Here is a 20,913-nt window from a genome sequence, read left to right on the forward strand (position 1 = left end):
GGCTGATGAGAGTTGTGGTCTAACAACTTCTGGAGGGCACCACATTAGCTACCTGCAATGTTGGGGCAGTGCTGGCTGCACATCAGTAGCTCTTGACAATCCCTCCATGTAGTCCAGTGTTATCCCTACAAAGAAATGGTTGGGCTGGGGCAGGTAACAAATGGCCACTCTGTTGCAATATGGTGCTCTTGCCATTCACAACAGAGAATGTCAGAGAGCCAAAATAATACAGGGAAGAAGAGTGTTCCTCTCAAGTCCACCCACCTTTGTATAGTTTAAGGTAAGAATGAGAGAAGTTAATAAAAAAGACAACATAATATTTTTGTTGTTGTTTAGTCGTTTAGTCGTGTCCGACTCTTTGTGACCCCATGAACCAGAGCACGCCAGGCACTCCTGTCTTCCACTGCCTCCCGCAGTTTGGTCAGACTCATGTTGGTAGCTTCAAGAACACTGTCCAACCATCTAGTCCTCTGTCGTCCCCTTCTCCTTGTGCCCTCCATCTTTCCCAACATCAGGGTCTTTTCCAGGGAGTCTTCTCTTCTCATGAGGTGGCCAAAGTATTGGAGCCTCAGCTTCAGGATCTGTCCTTCCAGTGAGCATATCAACATAATATAGATATAACCATTTTCTCCCCATCCTCCAATCAGTATCAGCAGAAACTAGAAAGTCACCAAGATCTGTTGCCAGACATAGAGATTCATAGAGGTATAGTAAGTGTTGCTTCCCAGGATGTTTCTAATTAGTCTTTGGTAGACACTGTTTTTTTCCATGATGCCCAGGTGTTACAGGTGCTCCTGTAGCTTTTGAGGCCTGTAATTTAAACTTTGCTAGCAATGCACTTTGAAAGCAATATAAAACATGAGCACTGATTAATCCCTACTCACCTCCTCCTAAGAGATGCACCGCAGGATATAATTATTGCTATGAAAGCACTTTTAGATTCTTGGATCAAAGACATGTAAGTGTCCATCATTATTTAGGCTGGAATCCTTTCCTATTTACCTGAGCATGACCCACTGAATTCAACAGGACTTACTTCTTAGTAGACATGGATAGGAGTTTTTGAGAATGACCAGCCCTTTTGTCGTTCTCATCTGCCATCATGAACTGAAACGAGACTATCAGCTTTGTTGGTCAATGATTTACAAAATACTTTTGAAGTTTGGAAGGCAGCATTCCTAAGTATTTTTCCTATGCCTGTAAATACAAACTATGTGCCATGAGGAAACTACAATCTGTCATGACAAATAAAATTTAAAAATAATGGAAGGCTCCTGTGAATTCAAAGTGCTCACCGACCAATGGGCTTGCCCGCTGTGCCTGTATAATTCACTGATATGGTAATACCTACTTCCACCCACACGGGTGGCACTGTGGGTTAAACCACAGAGCCTAGGGCTTGTTGATCAGTAGGTCGGCGGTTCGAATCCCCGCAAAGGGGTGAGCTCCCATTGCTCAGTCCCAGCTCCTGCCAACCTAGCAGTTCGAAAGCATGTCAAAGTGCAAGTAGATAAATAGGTACTGCTCCAGCGGGAAGGTAAACGGCGTTTCCGTGCACTGCTCTGGTTCACCAGAAGCGGCTTAGTCATGCTGGCCACATGACCCGGAAGCTGTACACCGGCTCCCTCAGCCAGTAACACGAGATGAGCACCGCAACGCCAGAGTCGGACACGACTGGACCTAATGGTCAGGGGTCCCTTTACCTTTACTTCCAATTAGCCTCTTCTGGGTTGGGATGCAATTAGGACAGGACTTTGGGACAAAAGCCCAGGGCCCTGCTCAGCAGAATTAGCAGGATGGCCATCAAACTCAGCAGGGCTGCCTATAATATTGTTATAAGCTTGTAGGTGCCAGATCTTTTAACCCCTGGACCCAGCAAATGTTTAAAAAATAGCCTAAGCCAGGCTGGCTTCCTGATGAAATAATTCGCTGTGTAGATGGGCATTAAAAGGCGCCAAAGGGCAAAGGCTCTGTGCCAGAATAGAAATGGGAGGGGCCCCTCTTCTAGTCTTGTCAGGTAGAAGACAAAAGGGGACTTTCTGGAACAGAGTGGAGAGTTTAGAATGTTTTATATTGTGTTTGAAATCTGTTTGAATCCAAGGCTTCAAAGTGTTGCATTTGAAGCGCTGGCGTGTGTATCTGATTTACTTTTCAGCGCAATCCTAACCAGGTCGACTCATGAGGTAAATCCTATTGATATCCAAAGGGATTTATTCCCGTGTGTGGAGTTAGAATCGCAGCCACAGACATTTTTGGATGTAAATCCTTAAAAAGCCACCCTTTGCTTTTCACTCCTAAAATTCCATTTCACACTCTTTGCTTTTTAGCGCCGCTCTAGCCATTCGCTTCTCCTTATCTCCGGGGCTCGCTATCCTAGGCAACTTCTCTCTATGGTGCGGTGAGGTCATAGAATTGCGCCGGGGCGGATGCGACGCGCGGCGCTGAAACCATGGCGGCGGTGGACATACGAGGTAATGGAGACTGGATTCTGTTGCTTTACTATATCTGCTTAGGCACCTTGTTTAAGGAAAGGCCACTGACTCCCGGCTCCCTTCCCGCCCCGTGTGTCTCCATTTTGCCATCCATGTCCGCCAGGGCCCCTGAGGCAGATGCAGAAAACAGGGGCGAGCGGCGTCTGTTGTCTCGATAGGGCTGGGAAGGAGGGAGTGGACGAAACCTTTGTGGGGGTGGCAGAATAAAAGTAATTCCAGTTATTATTATTATTATTTTAAAAAGACGCAGTGGAATCAAGTGTCGTTGTCGTTGTTGTTTTTATAACACTCCCAATAAGTCCTGCGCCCAAAGACATTGTAACGTTGCGCCGATCTGCGGCTGAGATCAGAAGCGATATTAGTGGCTTTGGGGCTTTTGAAATTATAAACATTATTCTGTTGTCGAGAGAGTAGACAAAACAGGAAAAGGAAAGACGCTAATATCATTACAACTCGGGATCACTTAATGAAATTGCCAGGAGGCTCAGGACAAATTCAAAAGAAACAGGTCTTTCATAGCGAATAACGTGTTTGCTACTCCACACTGTGGCAATAGTCACCAGGTTCAGATGACTTCAAAAAAGAATGAAACTGAATCAGAAAGGATTTCTGGGTTTGTACTCTTCTTAGTTTTATTCCATTACAGGTGGACTATATATCCTTCAGATTCTACCTAGAGTGGCATGTTGCCTGTAGTGTTATAAACTCAGATATATAAGCCAAATAGCACCTTAAACCTAGGTTACGGTTGCCACAACAGAATGTCTAGGTACCATTCCCCCCCCATGAGATTTATTGTTATTATTAATATCCATTTGCAACTAGTGCAGGTCCAATTACGACCATGTGGAGATATCTGGATGCCAGGTTGGCAACTGACATCTCCCTCTGACTGCCTCCCCTTTCTTAAGCAGGTAAGCAAAAGAGCTTATTTATTACATTTATATCCCACCTTCCCCCCCCAAGGAATACATGGTTCCCCCTACTCTCAATTAATACCTACAACAACCCTGTGAGGTAGGCTAAGAGGCTGTGACTGGCCCAAGGTCACCCAGTGAGCTTCATGACTGAGTGGGGCTTTGAACCCTAGTCCCAGGTCCTAGTCCAACACTCTAACCAAAACACCACACTGGCTTCCTAGAGTACTTCTGCTTTGGGGCAGGTATATAAATTAAGTAGGCAAATAAATATGGGGAAAGCAAAATGTCACTTAGAGAAGGATCTGAAATACTTTCTTTGAAGCTTGAATTTGTTTTTGTTCTGGATTTTTAAAAACGTTTTAGTGTGTTGTAAAATACTTTGAGATTTTTTTTAAAAAAAACGCTGTATAGAAATGAAATGAATCATCATCATCATCATCTCCATGGGGGGGGGGCAATGGCGCCTAGACATAACATTGTGGCAATCACAACCCAGGTTTGGCGATTACCTTATATATCTGAGTTTCTAACACTGGGTGGTACACCAATGGGGCGGGATGGCACATTCCCATTTTGCCTCATTTTTTCCAGACTTAACAAATGCTGTTATAAGAATAACCTGAAGTGCAGACAACTTTGAGGCATTAAGCTAAATGTTTATTTTTGAAATGATTAAACTTAATTTCTGACACCTCAAAGAAGAAGAGAATGATTACATTCGTACCTCGGAAGTCAAACGGAATCTGTTCCGGAAGTCTATTCGACTTCCAAAATGTCTTGAAACCAAGGCACGGCTTCAAATTGGCTGCAGGAAGCTCCTGCAACCAATCAGAAGCTATGTCAGACGTTTGGGTTCCAAAGAACATTTGCAAACCAGAACACTCACTTCTGGATTTGCAGCGTTCGGGAGCCAAAACATTCGACTTGCAAGGCCTTGAGGATCCAAGGTGTGACTTTTGAGTTTGAGTCACTTTAAGAAGTGTTTAGAAATATCAGTCAAAGCTTGTCTTCTCAAGTCATTCTGTTTGACACTGATTTTTGCAGGTGTCATGCTAATAAGTTGCTGAACCTCTACTTCTGCTAAATCAGTATATGGCAATGCTGTACAGGTGGATATTCTCCACTGCAGGCAGATTCCTACTTTATTAATTAATTTCACAGGAAAGGTTCAATTGTTTCCACTGATATTCCCTAATGTGGGAATGCTTCTCCCCCTCTTGTATTGCACTTGAAGATAAAGGAGTGACTTTTCGAAGTGTTCCTGTATTTTAGTTTGTACTATGGGTAGAAGCCCACAGTGAACAGATATAATACTAAAAAAAATATTGAGGATAGGCATTGCTGAATCTGTGGCATCAGTGGTTTCATTAATTCCCACATTTTAACCTGCTTTTATGAAAGAAGGTAAATTGCTGCATTGAGAGAAACTCTTCTCTATAGAAGTAGAATGGCGCAAGGCACATTTACATAATAATAGGACCATCTCTTTGCTTGCCTCTGCTTTATGCAAGAGTTTGAGCAGCACATTATTGATGCAGCATATGCATTATTCATAGCCTATTTATGCTGCATTAATCATGGTTTCCTAAGCATCCAGGTATGCTTTCTAAAAGATTGCTGAAACAATGTACAGTGGTACTTCGGTTTTCGAATGTCTCCGTTGACAAACATTATGGTTTACGAACGCTGTACACCTGGAAGTAAATGCTTTGGTTTTCGAACACACCTCAGAAGTCGAACATGCCACATGGCTTCCGCTGAGTGCAAGATCCTGAGGCCTAGCTGTCGAGTCCTGAGCACCCACGCAACATGGAGGTGATATTTGGGTTTATTTGGTGATTGTGTGCAATCAATCTGTGCTCATCTCATGTCAGGAGCTCTCTTGCAACCAATTTGTTTTTGTGACTGTGCAATCAGTCTGTGTTCATGTAATCTCAGGAGCCCTCTGCCAATCACCCATTGCTGTGAGAAATGGATAAAAGCTGCAAAGCCAAGAGAATCATTAACAGAACAACAATAGAGGTGAAGAAGGAAATTATTTCCAAGCATGAAAGTGGGGTCCATGTAAGTGATCTGGCAACGCAGTTTGGTATGCCCAAATCTACAATTTGTACCATCATAAAAAGTAAGGATGTCGTGTCATTAAGTGAGCCAGTGTTGCAAAGGGTGTTAAGACACTCATAAAGCAACGAACACAGACAATTGAAGAAATGGAGAAATTGCTTTTAATATGGATAACTGAAAAACAGTTGGCTGGTGACAGCATTTCTGAGAGCATAATTTGTGAAAAAGCTTTACATTTGCATGCTGACCTCATCAGAAACACCCCTGGAGCAAGTGCTGAGGGTGAGAGTTTCAAGGCAAGCAGAGGATGGTTTGATAATTTTAAGAGGGGAAGTGGCATATACAGTGTGGTGAGACATGGTGAAGCTGCCAGTGCCAACAAATTAGATGCTGAGCAATTTGTTTTGGAATTTAAAGATTATGTTAAGTCACAGGGTTTCGTTCCCCAACAAGTTTTCAACTGTGATGAGACAGACCTCTTTTGGAAGAAAATGCCAAAGAGGACCTACATAACAAAGGAGAAATCATTGCCAGGACACAAGCCCATGAAAGACAGGCTAACCCTTTTATTTTGTGGTAATGCAAGTGGAGATTTTAAGTTGAAGCCTTTGCTAGTCTACCATTCTGAGAACCCCAGGGTATTTAAGAAAAACAATGTCATAAAAAGCAAATTGCATGTGATGTAGAGGGCAAACAGCAAAGCTTGGGTAACCAGGCAATTTTTAATTGAGTGGGTTCATGAAGTGTTCGGGCCAAGTGTAAAAAATACCTCCAAAACTATAATCTTCAAATGAAGTGCCTGCTTGTTGTGGATAATGCTCCAGCTCACCCTCCAGGCTTGAAGGACAAGTTGATGGAAGATTTCAGTTTTATCAATGTAAAGTTTTTGCCACCCAACATGACTCCTCTCATCCAGCCCATGGACCAGCAGGTCATTCATATCTAATTTTAAGAAGATTTACACCAAAGCACTGTTCCAAAGGTGCTTTGAGGTGACTTTGGACACAGAGCTAACCTTCAGAGAGTTCTGGAAGAATCATTTCAATATCCTACATTGTTTACATCTCATAGACAAAGCATGGAGGGATGTGTCTCACAGAACAAGTGGAACTTCTGTTGATTTCCACTGTGGTTTAAAATGGTTGTGCTTTGGCTCCAAACTTTCTTCATCCACTTTCTTAAGCACTGAGAAGCATTGCTACACTTGCCTTGCTGCAAACCCCACATCAAATACAGCACAGAGGACATGTTCTGCATATTAGAGAATTTAGTGCTTCCTCAAACCTTACTTGCTACATTACATTTTAAAAATATATACACTGTTCCACCTTTAAAACTTGTGTGCTTCATCCCTTCTTGAGATAAACAACAACAAAAGTTTTGTACAAAGTTGAAAGATTGACTGCCCTTTAGAGAAAGTCTGCCAACTTCTTGGTGCTTGAAACCAGTTCCCCATAAAGCAACTACTTGTGGATCCTGCCATACTCTGAGCTCCAAGCACCCATTGAAGCAGGTGGATAGTGGTGGACCAGCACTTCATTGACCAGGGCTGCCTGGCTTAAGGTGGGCAGTAGCTGACCAGTCAGACACAATCTCTCACACTGATGAAGACTATCACTATTGTAACTATACTTGTGCTAACCATTCATTTCTCTTTCTCCTCCAGATAACCTCCTGGGAATTTCCTGGGTTGACAGTGCTTGGATTCCAATATTAAACAGTGGAAGTGTGTTGGATTATTTCTCAGAGCGTAGCAACCCATTCTATGATCGAACGTGCAACAATGAAATGGTTAAAATGCAAAGGCTATCGCTGGATCACCTAAAGTAAGTTACTGCTAGACATTGGTAAAGTAATCCTATAAAACAGGAATAGGGAATGTCCAGCCTGCTGACCTGATTCATCCCAGCAGGTCTCCCTGTTTGGTCCTATTTGTTTCAGGCACACCATGGCCAAGTGCTACAGCTCTCTTCATATATCTGTTAGTTGGCATTGCCTGCAAGCCCTGTTCTGCACCAGTTTCCAGTTTCCTGACAACCAGCTGGCTGATGGGTGATTGGAAACTGCTGTGTGAAGCATTTTGCTAGCTCTTTGCTTGGAGTGTGAGAAGTGGTTGCAAAGCTCCTAGTGCTCTTTCCAAGTGCCTGATAGCCACCCGGTTGTCACGTGCTTTGGAAGCATTATGCAAGGGACTTAAACACCCACCATTCACCTGATGTAATTATGACACCACATGATTGACAGAAGGATAGTCCAGACCAGCTTTCACAACTGGTCTGCTGGAGTGGGAAGAGAGGAGGATCTGGGCTGTTGAGACTAAAAGTTTCCTCCTGTGGTTATAAAACAAAGTTTAGAATGGTAGTTGTCACCTGTGAAAAGTAAACACTACCAGCAAATAAGCTACTAAAGCCAGAGATGATAGAACTTTCCCCCTCTCTTTGTCCCTATTTTGCCTTGACAGCTGGTTCACTTAAACTACTTGCCCTGCCCTTTTATATAAGCAGAAGACAGTTACCCAATTTGTCTTGTGCTATGGATGAAATATGGGTTCAATGATTCTGGCTTATGTAAGATTAGAGAAATGCCTGTTAACTGGTGGTCTTCTGAAAGTTTCTTATTCTGTTTTGAAATGGTAGATGTTGAATGACTAAGATACTGTGTGTCAAAAGTGATTAAAGCTTTTTCATTCGTAATCTACTTTGTTCCATGCATATGAGAAATTGACAACGTTCCTGTTGATTATAGATTGCTCTGCAACACAATTGTTTGCATATTTTAACATCAACTAAAGTTGGAGCTATAAAAGATAGCTTTAATTAATATTAAATTAAAATTCATTTCAAAATGAAGAGCATCATAACCGTTTCAGATAATGTTTTCTATTGCCGTTAGAGGATAGCTTTATTAAGTCTATTCAAAATAAACAATGAACAAATATATTTATTTGGAAAGACATACTAATGAGCCCAAGGAAGCAAGCACTGTTTCTTTTTTACATTGGAAATAGAGCCTAGAGAGCAATTTAAGTGGTCTCATTAGTAAGCAGTTACCTTGAAACCTCCTTTGTCTTTTATTTCTATTTGCTCTGAAAATGCTTTGCGATAACTCATTTCTTTTTTAATATTCTGAAATTTTCTAATGAAGTCCTTGTTGGTACAATTTGTGGCTGGGATCCTTTATAGTGTTGCACTTTCAAACCTGCAGAGATTCAGAGTCCAATAACCACACTAATCAAATCCAAACATGGACACTTGATTTTAAATCATCCTATGGTGCTATTAAGGGACGCAGGTGGCGCTGTGGGTTAAACCACAGAGCCTAGGGCTTGCTGATCAGGAGGTTGACGGTTTGAATCCCCGCGACGGGGTGAGCTCCCGTCGCTCAGTCACAGCTCCTGTCAATTTAGCAGTTCGAAAGCACGGCAAAGTGCAAGTAGATAAATAGGTACCGTTCCGGCGGGAAGGTAAACAACGTTTCCGTGCGCTGCTCTGGTTAGCCAGAAGCGGCTTACTGGTAGTCATGCTGGCCACATGACCCGGAGGCTGTACGCTGGCTCCCTCGGCCAGTAAAGCAAGATGAGCGCTGCAACCCCAGTGTTTTCCGCGACTGAACCTAATGGTCAGGGGTCCCTTTACCTTTATGGTGCTGTTAAGCTATCTGTGAATTTGGTGGGAGTCCAGCTGGTGACAAATTTATTAAGGACAGCAGTATGAAACCCGATAGATTTAGAGCAAATAGATCCATCAGGTGACTGTCATAAAACTACTAGGATCTAGAACAATGTATTACATGATTTGGTCCAAGAGGGGGCACACTTGAAAGTGTGCACTAGATGACCCTTTGGGTCTCTCCTAATTCTACAATTCTATGATTCTATAGGTGTGATCTGTCAGTGGGAGGCTTGTACTTTCAGTTGGCTTCTTTAGCCTCTACAACAAATAGTAGTCTTATCTCTTTGTTCAGTCTTGTCTTTATTCTTTCAGTCAAATGGTTGGAGTGGAATATATCCTTTTACATGCACAAGAGCCAATTCTCTTCATTATTCGTAAGCAGCAAAGACAGTCTCCGACGCACGGTAAGGATTTTTACAGTATTTTGTAGAGGACAAGATGGAAACAAATAACAAAAAAAAGGATAGGTACATTGCTTCCCTGTGCAGATGCAGTGCTCACAAACAGAGGAATCTTCCCAGGGCTAAGCAAAGCTATGTTCTCCAACCTCCCCTCAGTGCACATACAGGAAGTGATTTGGTGTTTATGAAGAACAAGAGGTCTCTTCATATCCTCATCTGCATATCCCTATCCAAGCTTTCCATTCTGCTTGCTTGATCAAGTTAACCTCCCTCTGGATCTCTCATAACTTGAGCAAACGGGGAGGAATCTGGGCATGCAGAAGGTGCATATTCCACCTCCAATTCCTCATATCAGCTTGTGGCTTTGTGGGGTGGTGGTGGAAAGAAATGAGAATCCTATGTTTAGGTGCTGTGTCCACACAGGAAAGGATCATAGCCTATGCGTACTTCCGAATGCTCCACCTGATTTTGAATTCCTGTCCACTGAAGCATGTTAGCTCCCAGAATTCATGTTGCAGTTACATTTTCTTCCTGAATTTTGCTTTATGGTATAATTTCCTTTTTGAAATAGTAAAAGAATGCCCTCTTGTGGCAAAAGGCAAATAGTGCTGGTAAAAACATGCCTATTTGCAATCTTATGTTTTTAGCAGTGTTGACTTGTTATAACTATGTATTGCAATAAAGCTTGAAAAAAAAGGCATTCAATCCCCCCCCCCCCGGCTTTCTTCATGTTTTAATCATGGGTTGAGATTTGCTCTAACCATTGAGTTTTTCTCCCCAATGCTTCACAAGTAAGAAAAGTGGAAGAAGACTGAGCCCTCACAAACAGAGCCCTACTGGGCCATGTGCGTGTGATACACATATGAGAAATTGGGCACTCTGCTTGATTTTGGATAGTAGGTTTGAATGTCCCATGACCGATCTACCTAATACACTTGCAATGACAGTTTGTTTATCTAGAGGGTTTTGGCAGCTGGTCTAATGTTCTGCTTTTCTTTTATAGTCACCCCACTGGCTGATTATTACATTATTGCTGGAGTGATTTATCAGGCCCCTGACTTGGGGTCAGTTGTAAACTCCAGAGTGGTAAGTCTCTATCCTGTATTCTTATAATGAAGGTATTACCAATGCAAGTGCTTTGGGTTTTTTCCCTGTTCCCTTGTTTGTCCTCAGGTTTGGGGGAAAAATGTGTGAAAAAAGGATCTCCACCTTTGTGAAAAATGTATGTGCTGTAGGAAGATTTACTATTGTTCTGGACTTGTTAACTTTTGAATGGTGTCTTGTTCTTAAGGTTGAATATGCCCTGTATCAGAATAGCCCCCCCTTAGAGGGAGTGTTCCCAAAGTGGGGTACCACATCTCAGAAGGCCCCCTCAATGGTTCCCAACTGCTTAACGTCAGAAGATGTTTGGTCCCTGAAGATGTACCGGTATATGTAGTAGAGAAATTACTTCTGAGCATGTGCATACTGCCTTGCCTTTATTCCATGTGTTCCTACCTCCTAAGTGAAAGATCTGGCTCAGTGGTATTATTCAATCCCCCTCCCAATCTTCCAGCCTCTGTGCATGAAGGTGCATGGAGATTCCATCCCAAACTCAGAGTACTGGACTACCTATGTATAATGGCATTTATTTTGTGAGTTGGCCGGTTTGGCTACCTAAAATATAGCACAATATGGGAAATCATGTATCTTGTTACAAACTTTTTTTTTTTCAAGCTCAGTGCAGTACATGGAATCCAGTCAGCTTTTGAAGAAGCCATGTCCTACTGCCGCTATCACCCTTCGAAAGGCTATTGGTGGCATTTCAAAGATCAAGAGGAACGAGGTAGCATTCTAGGCTTTAAAATACATGCCTTTTCTTCTCTGAAATGCCTGTCTGCTCTGCTGGTTTATCAATACATGAATGAATGAATGAATGCACCACAGGAGTTGGAAAGAGTTAAAACATTCCAGAAAAGTAATGGTGTCGGCACAATGTCATTTTAGGTGTCTGGGCTGTTGAGTATTTAGGAGAGTAGTTGTACTGCAGAAAGTGTGCTGGGGAGACCACACATTCCGGAAGCAATGAAGAAACGCTCAGCATTCTTTGCTCAGCTTTATTTACAGAAACAAAAACTCATTTTTCATTAAATCAATAAGGGTGATCCATCCATCAGGGTACTAAGATAGGTACACACTGCTCTTTACATACTGTGCCCAATTGCTGACACAGCTTAATAAGCACAACTTAACAGCACCTGCTATACAGCTTCACAGCTGTAAAACTAGGTTGTGACTTTTACTCTGGCTTTTAAAGAGATACACATCTTGTGAAACAATAATGAACCTTAAAATATAAATAAACCATTCAACAATTCCTCTGCGGTTCATTATTGTGGAACAAAAATGTAAAGCATATTTTGTACATGCCTTTAATGTGTAACCTTCAGAAGAGCTTTAGTAAAAATGACCGCAATTTGATTGTTACCTGGAACATATTGAAATGCAATTATTTTGTCAGCAATCAGTTTCTTTACAAACTGTAAACGTAATCTTAAGACTGCGTATTGGTCTCTGAACACAAGATAGCGTGTCTGCTCTGGGAATCGAGGTAAACTTTTACTGGTAGTGTTACTTGCATCTGTAGATCTGCAGATACTTGTAGATACCATTCAATATCACGAATAGCCTGAATGCATGTGCATGGTTGTGGAGAGACAAATAATGGCTTGTTTCTGGGACTTCCATTCAAATGGACACCCGTTATAACAGAACTCCATACCAGACACACCCCTGTAATTATTTTGTTCCACTGCATGCGATGCATCACAGAAAATTTCAAAACCTTTGTCAATACTTGATGTAAAGTGCAGCCTATAATGTTTGGTATGTTTAAGGTACATTACAACTCTCTTAAGAGCAGAGAAACATTTGCGTAGTGGGCTTTTCCACAAATTTTGCTAGAAAGTGAAAAGCATAAGTTATACCCTGTTTCTCATAAAATAAGACGTCCCTATAAAATTAGCCATGGCAGGATTTTCAAGAATTTACGAAATGTAAGACATACCCCGAAAATAAGCCGTAGTGCTGGGCGCAGTTCTGGAGGGCGCCAAGGAAGAGGCGAGGCTGCCCGCACCTTAAAGCCTCCTTTCTGCTGGAGGAGCCACCCTCCAGCTGCTGCCCATCTTCTTTACCGCAGCGCTGCACCGAGCGGTACACCCAGCAGCCTCGCCTCTGCCTGGCCTGGCCGAGGCCTGCCAGCTCGGCGCCCGGAACCAGCTGCTGCAGCGCTGAGCATAACGCCCGGCAGCGCTGCGCGGAGCGCCCTGAGCCAGCAGCCTCCCCTCTGCCTGGCCTTGCCTCCGCCTGCCAGCTCAGCGCCCGGAACCAGCTGCTGCTGCAGCGCCGCATGGGATGCAGAGCAGCGCCGCATGGAGCGCCCCGAGCCAGCGGCCTCGCCCCCGCCTGCCAGCTCGGCGCCCGGAACCGGCTGCTCCTGCAGCGCCGAGTGGAACACCCGGCAGCGCTGTGTGGAGCACCCCGAGCCAGCGTCCTCGCCTCCGCTTGGCTCGGCCGAGGTCTGCCGGCACGGCACCAACAACCGGCTGCTGCTGCAGCTGTGAGAGGGACGCCTAGCAGCGTCACGTGGAGCCCCGAGCCAGCGGGACCCAGCAGAGAACCCAAGAGGTTAAACTATTGGGATTGGGACTAAATTACTCCTCCCCCCCAAAAAATACTTGCCATTTTATTTGAATTTCCTTTGTGTTAAAAGAAGAAAAAAAGTTTAGCAAAGAACATACATAAGCTGTGCAGTCTTGGCAGCCTGCACCCACATTTAGTACTTCTCATGGCTCTCACTTGGTCCGTTTATAAATCTGTGGTAATAAAAATAAGACATCCCCTGAAAATAAGCCATAGTGGGGGTTTTTGAGGGAAAATAAATGTAAGACGGTGTCTTATTTTCAGAGAAACACGGTATCTAGTCTTGAGATTCTTTGAATGAAATTTAGCTTGCCTATAGCAGAACGATACAAAGCCTTGTCAAGAATTGGCTTATCTTCACCTGTAAAAGTAAAACCACACACCATAGGCGTTTCCTTCCCATTTGCATTTTCTAAACATAAGATTTTTTTTACAGTTTGATGAACCAGAAAAGATCCATTTTTGCCTTCCTCAATTGGCATGGATAAGTAATTTTTAGCTATGCCTAATTCCACCACATCAAATTTCTTCTGCAACTGTGATGCTACCTGTTCATATTCCTGTTTAGTTTTTGTAGAAATTAACATGTCATCTACATACACACATATTTTTGTTAAGAGTTTGCCCCTCCCTTAAGAAACACACAGTTGTCTGCCTTTTCTTGCGAAAAACCAATATCCAGCAATTCTTTCGCTAATGTTTGGTGCCAGTTCCTTCTGCTCTGGTGCACACCATAAAGTGATTTATTTAATTTGCATACCAATCCTTAAGAGGCATCTATGCCATCAAGAACACGCATAAAAATTGTTCTTTTAAATCTGCAAACAAATAGGCAGATTTTATATCCAAATGATAAATAGAATGTCCACATTGTGATGCATCTTTTAACAAAAGCTTAACTGTTTCATATTTTACACTTGGTGAATAACACAAATCATAATCTTCGTCTAGAATTTGTTGAAAACCCCTAGCTACTAATCTAGCCTTGTACCTTACCACTTCATTTTTGTCATTCATTTTAACTTTATAAACCCATTTTGAATCAATAAGTCTCATATCTGGGGTTTGTGGTACAAGAGACCAAGTGTTATGCTCCTTTAAAGAAGCTATCTCAGAGTTCATAGCTTTATACCAATTCACAGCTTGGTGCTTAGGTAAATTCCGAACATCATTGTAGCTTTTTGGCTCAAAAATCGCCTTATTGGCATACACAGTATTGAACTGTTCATCTGCAAAACGTTGTGGCTCCTGTCTCTTTCTATTTGAACGTCTCAGTCCGGAAGGAGAGTTAAGACTCTTCAGACTTAATGGGACTAAGTAAACTACTAGTTTCAGGTTTTAAATCATCATTGTTAGACTGAAGATATGCCTGTAGGCTAAGCTCACGGTCAGAAAACTCGAGAGAATTTAAACTCCCCTCGGGTGCCTGTAACTAAATCCTCAAACAAATTACTAGACTCAACAGGCTTTTCATCTTCTTTCATTAATTCAGAATCACTATTATTCCCTCCTCCTCCTCCTTCCTTTTTCTCCTCAGTATTATCTATACCACCATTACCTTGGAAAACAGCAACTCCATTCCAATTTACAGTTTGTATCATGCTTCTGGTAATATGAAATTTGCCAGTTGCTGGTACGTAAATTCTGTACGTCCCCTGCTGGTAGCCCATTAATTTTCCCTGAACACTACGCTCACCCAATTTCTGCTTAGTGTGATAATGCATAATGATATCTGAACCCCAAATGCGTAGGTATTTCAGATTAGGGCGTTTTTTAAACAACATCTCATAGGGGGTGACATCTAAACCAGAATGATAGCTACGATTCTTGACAGCAAAAAGCATGGAGCGCTTCAGCCCAAAAAACTTTGGGCAGATTAGCATCATGCAGATAAGTTTTAACACCTGCCTGCAAATCACGCTGCACAACTTCAACAAGCCCATTTTGCCAGGGCAAGATAACTCATGAGTAGTCCCCTGCGCTTCCAAGAAATTCTCAAAATCCTCAGAAACAAATTCCCCTCCCTGGTCAGGCAACAAGTTCTTAATAGGTTTGTTAAAGTGCGTTTTTACCCAGCTGCAAAAAACTTTGTACTTCTCAAATGCTTGTGACTTCTCAGCAATTGTATAAGTCCAACAATATCTACTATACTGGTCTATCAGAGTAAGCCAGTACTTAGAACCTCCTAATGATGATGGGAGTGGCCCAACTAAATCACAATGTACATGCTCAAATGGCTCAGTTACCTTCCTGTTTGAGCACCTACTGTAGGATGGGGCACTGTTGGTGGAAGTGAAAGCTTACATTAATTTAATTCTGCAGGGATACCAAATCAGTTGAAGGAGCTTAGAGAAGATATAAAGTAAGCAGAAAGGAGAAACATTTCTGGAAAGCTGTAGAAAATTAAAGGTTAACTTCTACTGCAAAACTAACAAACAAACAAACTAAAGAAGACAAGAAGCTTTATTCTGTAAATGAAGAATGGACAGATAAAAGAAAGTTAAAAGTTTATGTTCTGATGGGATGCTTCATTACAATCTCTAAATTATTTTCAGATAAAGCCATACCCAAAGCCAAAAAAAAGGAAGAACCAAGCTCCATTTTCCAGAGACAACGTGTAGATGCATTACTCCTAGATCTGAGGCAAAAATTTCCTCCAAAGTTTGTGCAGGTATTAGTTGGGCTCACACTTTAACTGATAATACATCAGTTGGATGTATTAAGGTTATGTATTGTAGGTGTTAGAGCTGTCATGCAGCTAAAGGTTGGCATCTGTTATGGTTGGCACCTTCAATCTATTTATTTATTGAATTTATATACTGCCCTATACTGGTGTGTGTGTGTGGGGGGGGGTGTCTCTTGTTAGCTGGTTTCATATGTTACTTGATTTTTAAAAGTGATATAATTTGATTTTCCTGTGCAAAAATGTACTTTGGAAATCTTGTGTAATGAAAGCAATTGCACAAGGCTGTAGATTTGGCTTCTGCAAGTTTTGCCTCACAAACCTATTATTTGAGAGTGTCAACAAGCATATACATAGATAGAGGTTGTCTAATTGACATGCTGTAGTCGTACCTCGTGTTGCGCTCACTGCGGGTTGCGAACGGCGCGGGTTACAAACACGGCCTGCGCATGTGAAGCGTTCTGTGCAGGTCACGCATGCGCAGAAGCACGATATCACACTTCCGTGCATGCACGATACAACCGCTCGGGGTGCAAATGGCACCCCGGAATGGATCGTGTCCGCAACCCAAGGTACCACTGTATTTGAATTTTTTACTAAATGGTTTTTAAATATAGCAGCAGTTCTTAATAGGACAATAGCAAGATCATGCCAAAGCCAGATGCATGTATTTTTTTTTTAATTACCGTAGTGACTGTTTTTCTTTTTTCTCTTTTTCACAGCAAAAGTCTGGAGAAAAACCCATTCCAGGTGAGAATTCAGTCATTGTTTTTAAACAGAACCAAACACAAAGCCACTGCAGTTTTTTTTCCCAGCTGAGGCTTATGGGAATATTGCCACTGTCTAAGGTCATGTGCACTATAGAGAGTGAGCGGGGGAAGAGAGAGTGAGGTCCTCTGTGCTGGGACCCTAAAAAAATCACCACTTTATTTATAAACATTATGGGTGCAGGAAACTATTAGGATTGAAAATCTGAATGCAGCAATTTGAGTTATTTTATTTAATATTTTGCTGGAAGCTGCCCAGAGTGGCTGGGGAAACCCATCCAGATGGGTAAGGTATAAATAAATTGTTGTTGTTGCTTTATTCTGGCAGTTTTGCATTGGAAAATAATTTTACAGCAGAATCAGATATATAAAACTGTTAGAATTAGATTTTCTTGATTTTATGTTTCCAGTGGATCAGATCAAGAAGGAGTCAGAGCCAACCCCTGAAGCTACAAAACAAGAGGAGAAGGACACGGCTAAGATCACCCAACAGAGCACTAGCACCAAAGGACCGCCAGAGAAACGGATGAGACTGCAATGAGAGAAGGGAAGATTATACTCTTAAACTGCAATACAGCAAGGAAAGGAATGACAACTGCGTGGTGGATTTTTGACATTTCAAGGCTCTTTTCTTTTGAACTGTTTAGAAACCTGTTAGCTGAAAACCTTTAGCTACATACAGGAAGAAATAGTTCATCTAGTGTATCTAACCCCCAGTGTCATGTCTTTGGCTAGAAGCCTGTGCTCTTAAGCTTAGACCTTGGAAAAGGATGCTTCAGGAAAGAAGATAAAGAAAAAACAAATGCAAAACCAGCTAATTCCTTGATCATTATCTTCCTTCTACCCCTCATTCTTATGTATTCTACAGAATAACAAATGTGTGGCAGGATTATGTGAAGAAATGAGCAAGTTATGCTTTGGGCTTTGAAGAAAGGTGTTGGCAGTAGATGAAAATATTTTTAAAACTGTTTTACAGAATCCATATAATTGGAAGTGAAATGTAGGCTGAAATTTCAAAATCTTATTGGTAACTATCTCAGTAAATAACATAATTGGAACAGTCACCCTCTTTATAAGCTTTTGAGTCCATACTGCTTTATATATAGAAAAAGCTTTACCTTTGTTAATTTTTCATAACAGTGCAGTGTAATGTTGAAATAAACTCAGGTACTCTGGTTTTTGAACTTACATTTTAAATTTATTCCTGACTCTACCCCATATTACCCTCTAATTAAAGCTGGTGAGAGAATAAGTTGTACTTATCATCTTGGCCACATAATGAACTTACCATATTGTATTCGGCTTTTGTAATTTGACCTGTTTATTATGGTTAACGTCAGGGCAAGAAATAATATATAAAAAGTTGAGCCTTTTATGAAATTAGCATTGCCCCAAATAATAGGAAGATGGAGTGGGAAGAATTACATTGGTGAGCTCCTTTTAAGTCAAATGATGTTCTGATGAAGCCACAAACATCAAGTTGTCTAGATTAATGTTACCGGCCCTGGTTCTAATGCACAAGATTGATAACTGTCTGGCTATGCAAACAGGACAAAGAAAGTGATCAAAGCAGGTGGTATCTCTAGATGTGCTGTACTACCTTACTGGTGGGACAACTTTTACTGGACAAAACGTCAGGATAAATTTCTGCTACCTGCCTGCTGCTTATCATAGCACTGGAAAGGACCACAAGGGTCATCTAGTCCAACCCCCTGTAATGTATCTCAGCTAAACCATCCAACAATATTGAATAATCATCCCCTGTTGGCTTTAAAAGAAGGAAAAAGAGGTTCCATTTTCCAAAGTAGGCATACCATCACCGTAATCCAAGGAGATCGGTGAGTTCATGTGTAACATTTGAAACTTTACATTATCTGGAATTTGCTGCTATTGCTACTACTAAGCATGACATGCTAGCTAGGTGTCATATAGAGCACAGTCCTAAGAGTCATTCCCACCTACAGATTTCTGAATAAACTTGGCAGCCATGGAACAGGAGGACAGATTTTCTTCTGGACTGGTAAAATGTTGAAGAACAGGAAAGTATCTACAATCCAGATGAGCAGTAGGTAGCCAGGCTTGCAGATGACACTAAAGTACATAGAATGGTGAAAATCAGATTGTAAATGTTTGAGACAACTCCAGGCTGTCTGTGGGTGGGGTGGAGGGTGAGAGGGAAGAGAAATATGGTTATGGCACTGGGGAAAATCCCTTCTCTCCTTGTCCTTTCTCAATTTAACCCTAACTCGGAAAACAAACGGGCAACTTGAGCACCTTCTAGATTGAAACTGAAGCTAAGCAGAGCTAATTTTGAAAATAACCAAAGCCTTTTGAGCTAGAAACTGGAAAGTGTTCAATATGTTTTTTATATGATATGGCAGCTAAAATTACATATTAAAACAATTTCCAGTACAGTAGGTTTATTAGCAAAAGCAATGAAGAGGGGTTTTGGCACCTTAAAGACTAACACGTTTTATTATGACATATGGAGTGATTCAAAGGAAAGTATACAGCATATCACACATGGATATAAAGAAAAGGACAGTTTAAATGGTTGTAAATGATTGGGGGGGGGAGTTGCACCATATTCTGGAATAAGAAAGTGGGTAGGTGGTTGACTGTATCTTCTAATTTTCCTGAATTTTTCCGTGTCAGAGATTACCAAAATCTAACTTTCATAGTCTGTTATTAGGAAGGTGTGATCCTTGTGAGGAGGGAATAAGGAACCTGTTGCCTTCCAGATCTTGCTGGACTGCAGTTCCCATTGTTGTTGTTCAGTCGTTCAGTCGTGTCCGACTCTTTGTGACCCCATGGACCAGAGCACGCCAGGCACGCCTATCCTCCACTGCCTCCCGCAGTTTGGCCAAACTCATGCCAGTCGCTTCGAGAACACTGTCCAACCATCTCATCCTCTGTAGTCCCCTTCTCCTTGTGCCCTCCATCTTTCCCAACATCAGGGTCTTTCCCAGGGAGTTCCCATTACTCCCTGCCAATGCAAACACTGATCAAGGAAGATGGGGTTTGCAATGAAACAACACAACTGGAGAGTCCCAGGAACCCCCATGCCTGCAGGCTTATCTTGATCCAATTTCTCCTTTTAGATTATCTGTACCCCCCAATTGAAATATTTAACGCTACATCCTCTCCGTCCCTCTCTCGTTTTTAGATTCAAGATAACCCCCAGAGGTAGATGGGCAGAGAGTGCGCGAGTGATCCAGCGTCACTTCGGGAGCCTTCCTCGCCTAGCGAGGGCCTTGTCCTGTGGGCATCTTCTCTCATGCAAGCATCCTTTACCTCACACCTTGTCACCCGCCGCGCCGTCGAGAGGCAAGCGAGGAGCGAGATGCTCCCCGACCTCGAAGGCAACGGCATTGCTCAAGCCGTCCAAGATGCTTCCCTCAGCGAATGGCGCCTGCACACTTGTCGCCGGGGGGAGGCTTCGGGGCGGCCAGGCGAGGTTCCTTTCGCTAACCGTTTCTTAAGGGCCGAATGCCGCCCACCATCGCGGAGCTTAAATCTGTCATAACCGCCGCCTTGGGAGCCGTTTGCACCCTGGGAGGTTACACGCTTCCATTGGCGGCAAAATCACGGCTCCTCCTCATCAGAGGCGACGACGCTGTTCGAGGAAAGGGCCACAGGCGCCCTCGTGGGTTGCACCGCCGCCTTGGACCCACCGGCCGTCGGCTCCGTGTGCTTCGCCGCCCTCTCGGTTCAGGCAGGCGCTAACAGAGAGACATTTGTTATTTTTCGCGCCCCCACCTTCCGAATAGACCCCTGAGAAGAAGGCGGAGAAACGAGGCACGGGAAAGCAGCGCGCGTGGGACAAAAAGCACCTGCTGAATTCCTCTCAGGGGAGCCTCGAGGGAGAGCGGCGGGGATCGAGAGGGAGCGGCGCGGGAGAAGGGCGGCGGCGAGACTGCAAAATCAGGCCGAGCGCCCCGCCTGGAGGGGAAAAGCCAGGTAAGCCACTATTTTGTTCTCGAACGGCGTCGTTTTCCCGGCCCCGCCGCCGCGGCTCCCGCGCTCGCCCCTCCCCTCGGGCCGCTCAGTTCCACGGTTGCTGGAGCGCCGGGCGGAGGACACCACCGATGGCTGCTCTCCTCCCCGCAGGGCAGCGGTGGCGCTGGTGGCGTCGGCGGCAGCAGCAGCAGCGGAGGAGCCTCGTCCTTCTTCCCACCCCCTGCCTGGCTGTCGCCTTCCCGCGCGAGGCGAGGCCCTCCCGCCGCCCCCCGGC

At 43.1% G+C, this 20,913-nt stretch overlaps 1 protein-coding gene across 2 annotated transcripts; it reads left to right on the forward strand.

Annotated features, from left to right (window-relative positions):
• The first annotated feature begins 2,370 nt into the window (after positions 1 to 2,370).
• Positions 2,371 to 17,935, forward strand: MED6 (mediator complex subunit 6). 2 transcript variants are annotated; one of them, XM_033146671.1, is made up of 8 exons: positions 2,372 to 2,471; positions 7,143 to 7,302; positions 9,460 to 9,551; positions 10,552 to 10,634; positions 11,265 to 11,373; positions 15,785 to 15,900; positions 16,635 to 16,662; positions 17,090 to 17,935. In XM_033146671.1, exons 1-8 carry the CDS (start codon positions 2,450 to 2,452, stop codon positions 17,218 to 17,220), a joined length of 741 nt encoding a protein of 246 aa, XP_033002562.1. In that variant the 5' UTR covers positions 2,372 to 2,449; the 3' UTR covers positions 17,221 to 17,935. The 2 variants fall into 2 exon arrangements, with proteins under 2 accessions (XP_033002572.1, XP_033002562.1); XM_033146681.1 differs by lacking the exon at positions 15,785 to 15,900 and having other exon boundaries at positions 2,371 to 2,471; positions 17,090 to 17,156.
• The last annotated feature ends 2,978 nt before the right edge of the window (positions 17,936 to 20,913 follow it).

This window comes from Lacerta agilis, chromosome 1 (genome assembly GCF_009819535.1).
Source record: "Lacerta agilis isolate rLacAgi1 chromosome 1, rLacAgi1.pri, whole genome shotgun sequence".
Lineage (NCBI taxonomy): Eukaryota > Metazoa > Chordata > Lepidosauria > Squamata > Lacertidae > Lacerta > Lacerta agilis.

Bases quoted from the DNA above. Each gene is read 5' to 3' on its own strand.
- MED6 (XM_033146671.1), top strand. From the start codon at position 2,450: ATGGCGGCGGTGGACATACGAG. The intron at 7,303-9,459 runs GTAAGTTACTGC...TTATTCTTTCAG, and splicing joins CTATCGCTGGATCACCTAAA to TCAAATGGTTGGAGTGGAAT. The intron at 16,663-17,089 runs GTGAGAATTCAG...TTATGTTTCCAG, and splicing joins TGGAGAAAAACCCATTCCAG to TGGATCAGATCAAGAAGGAG.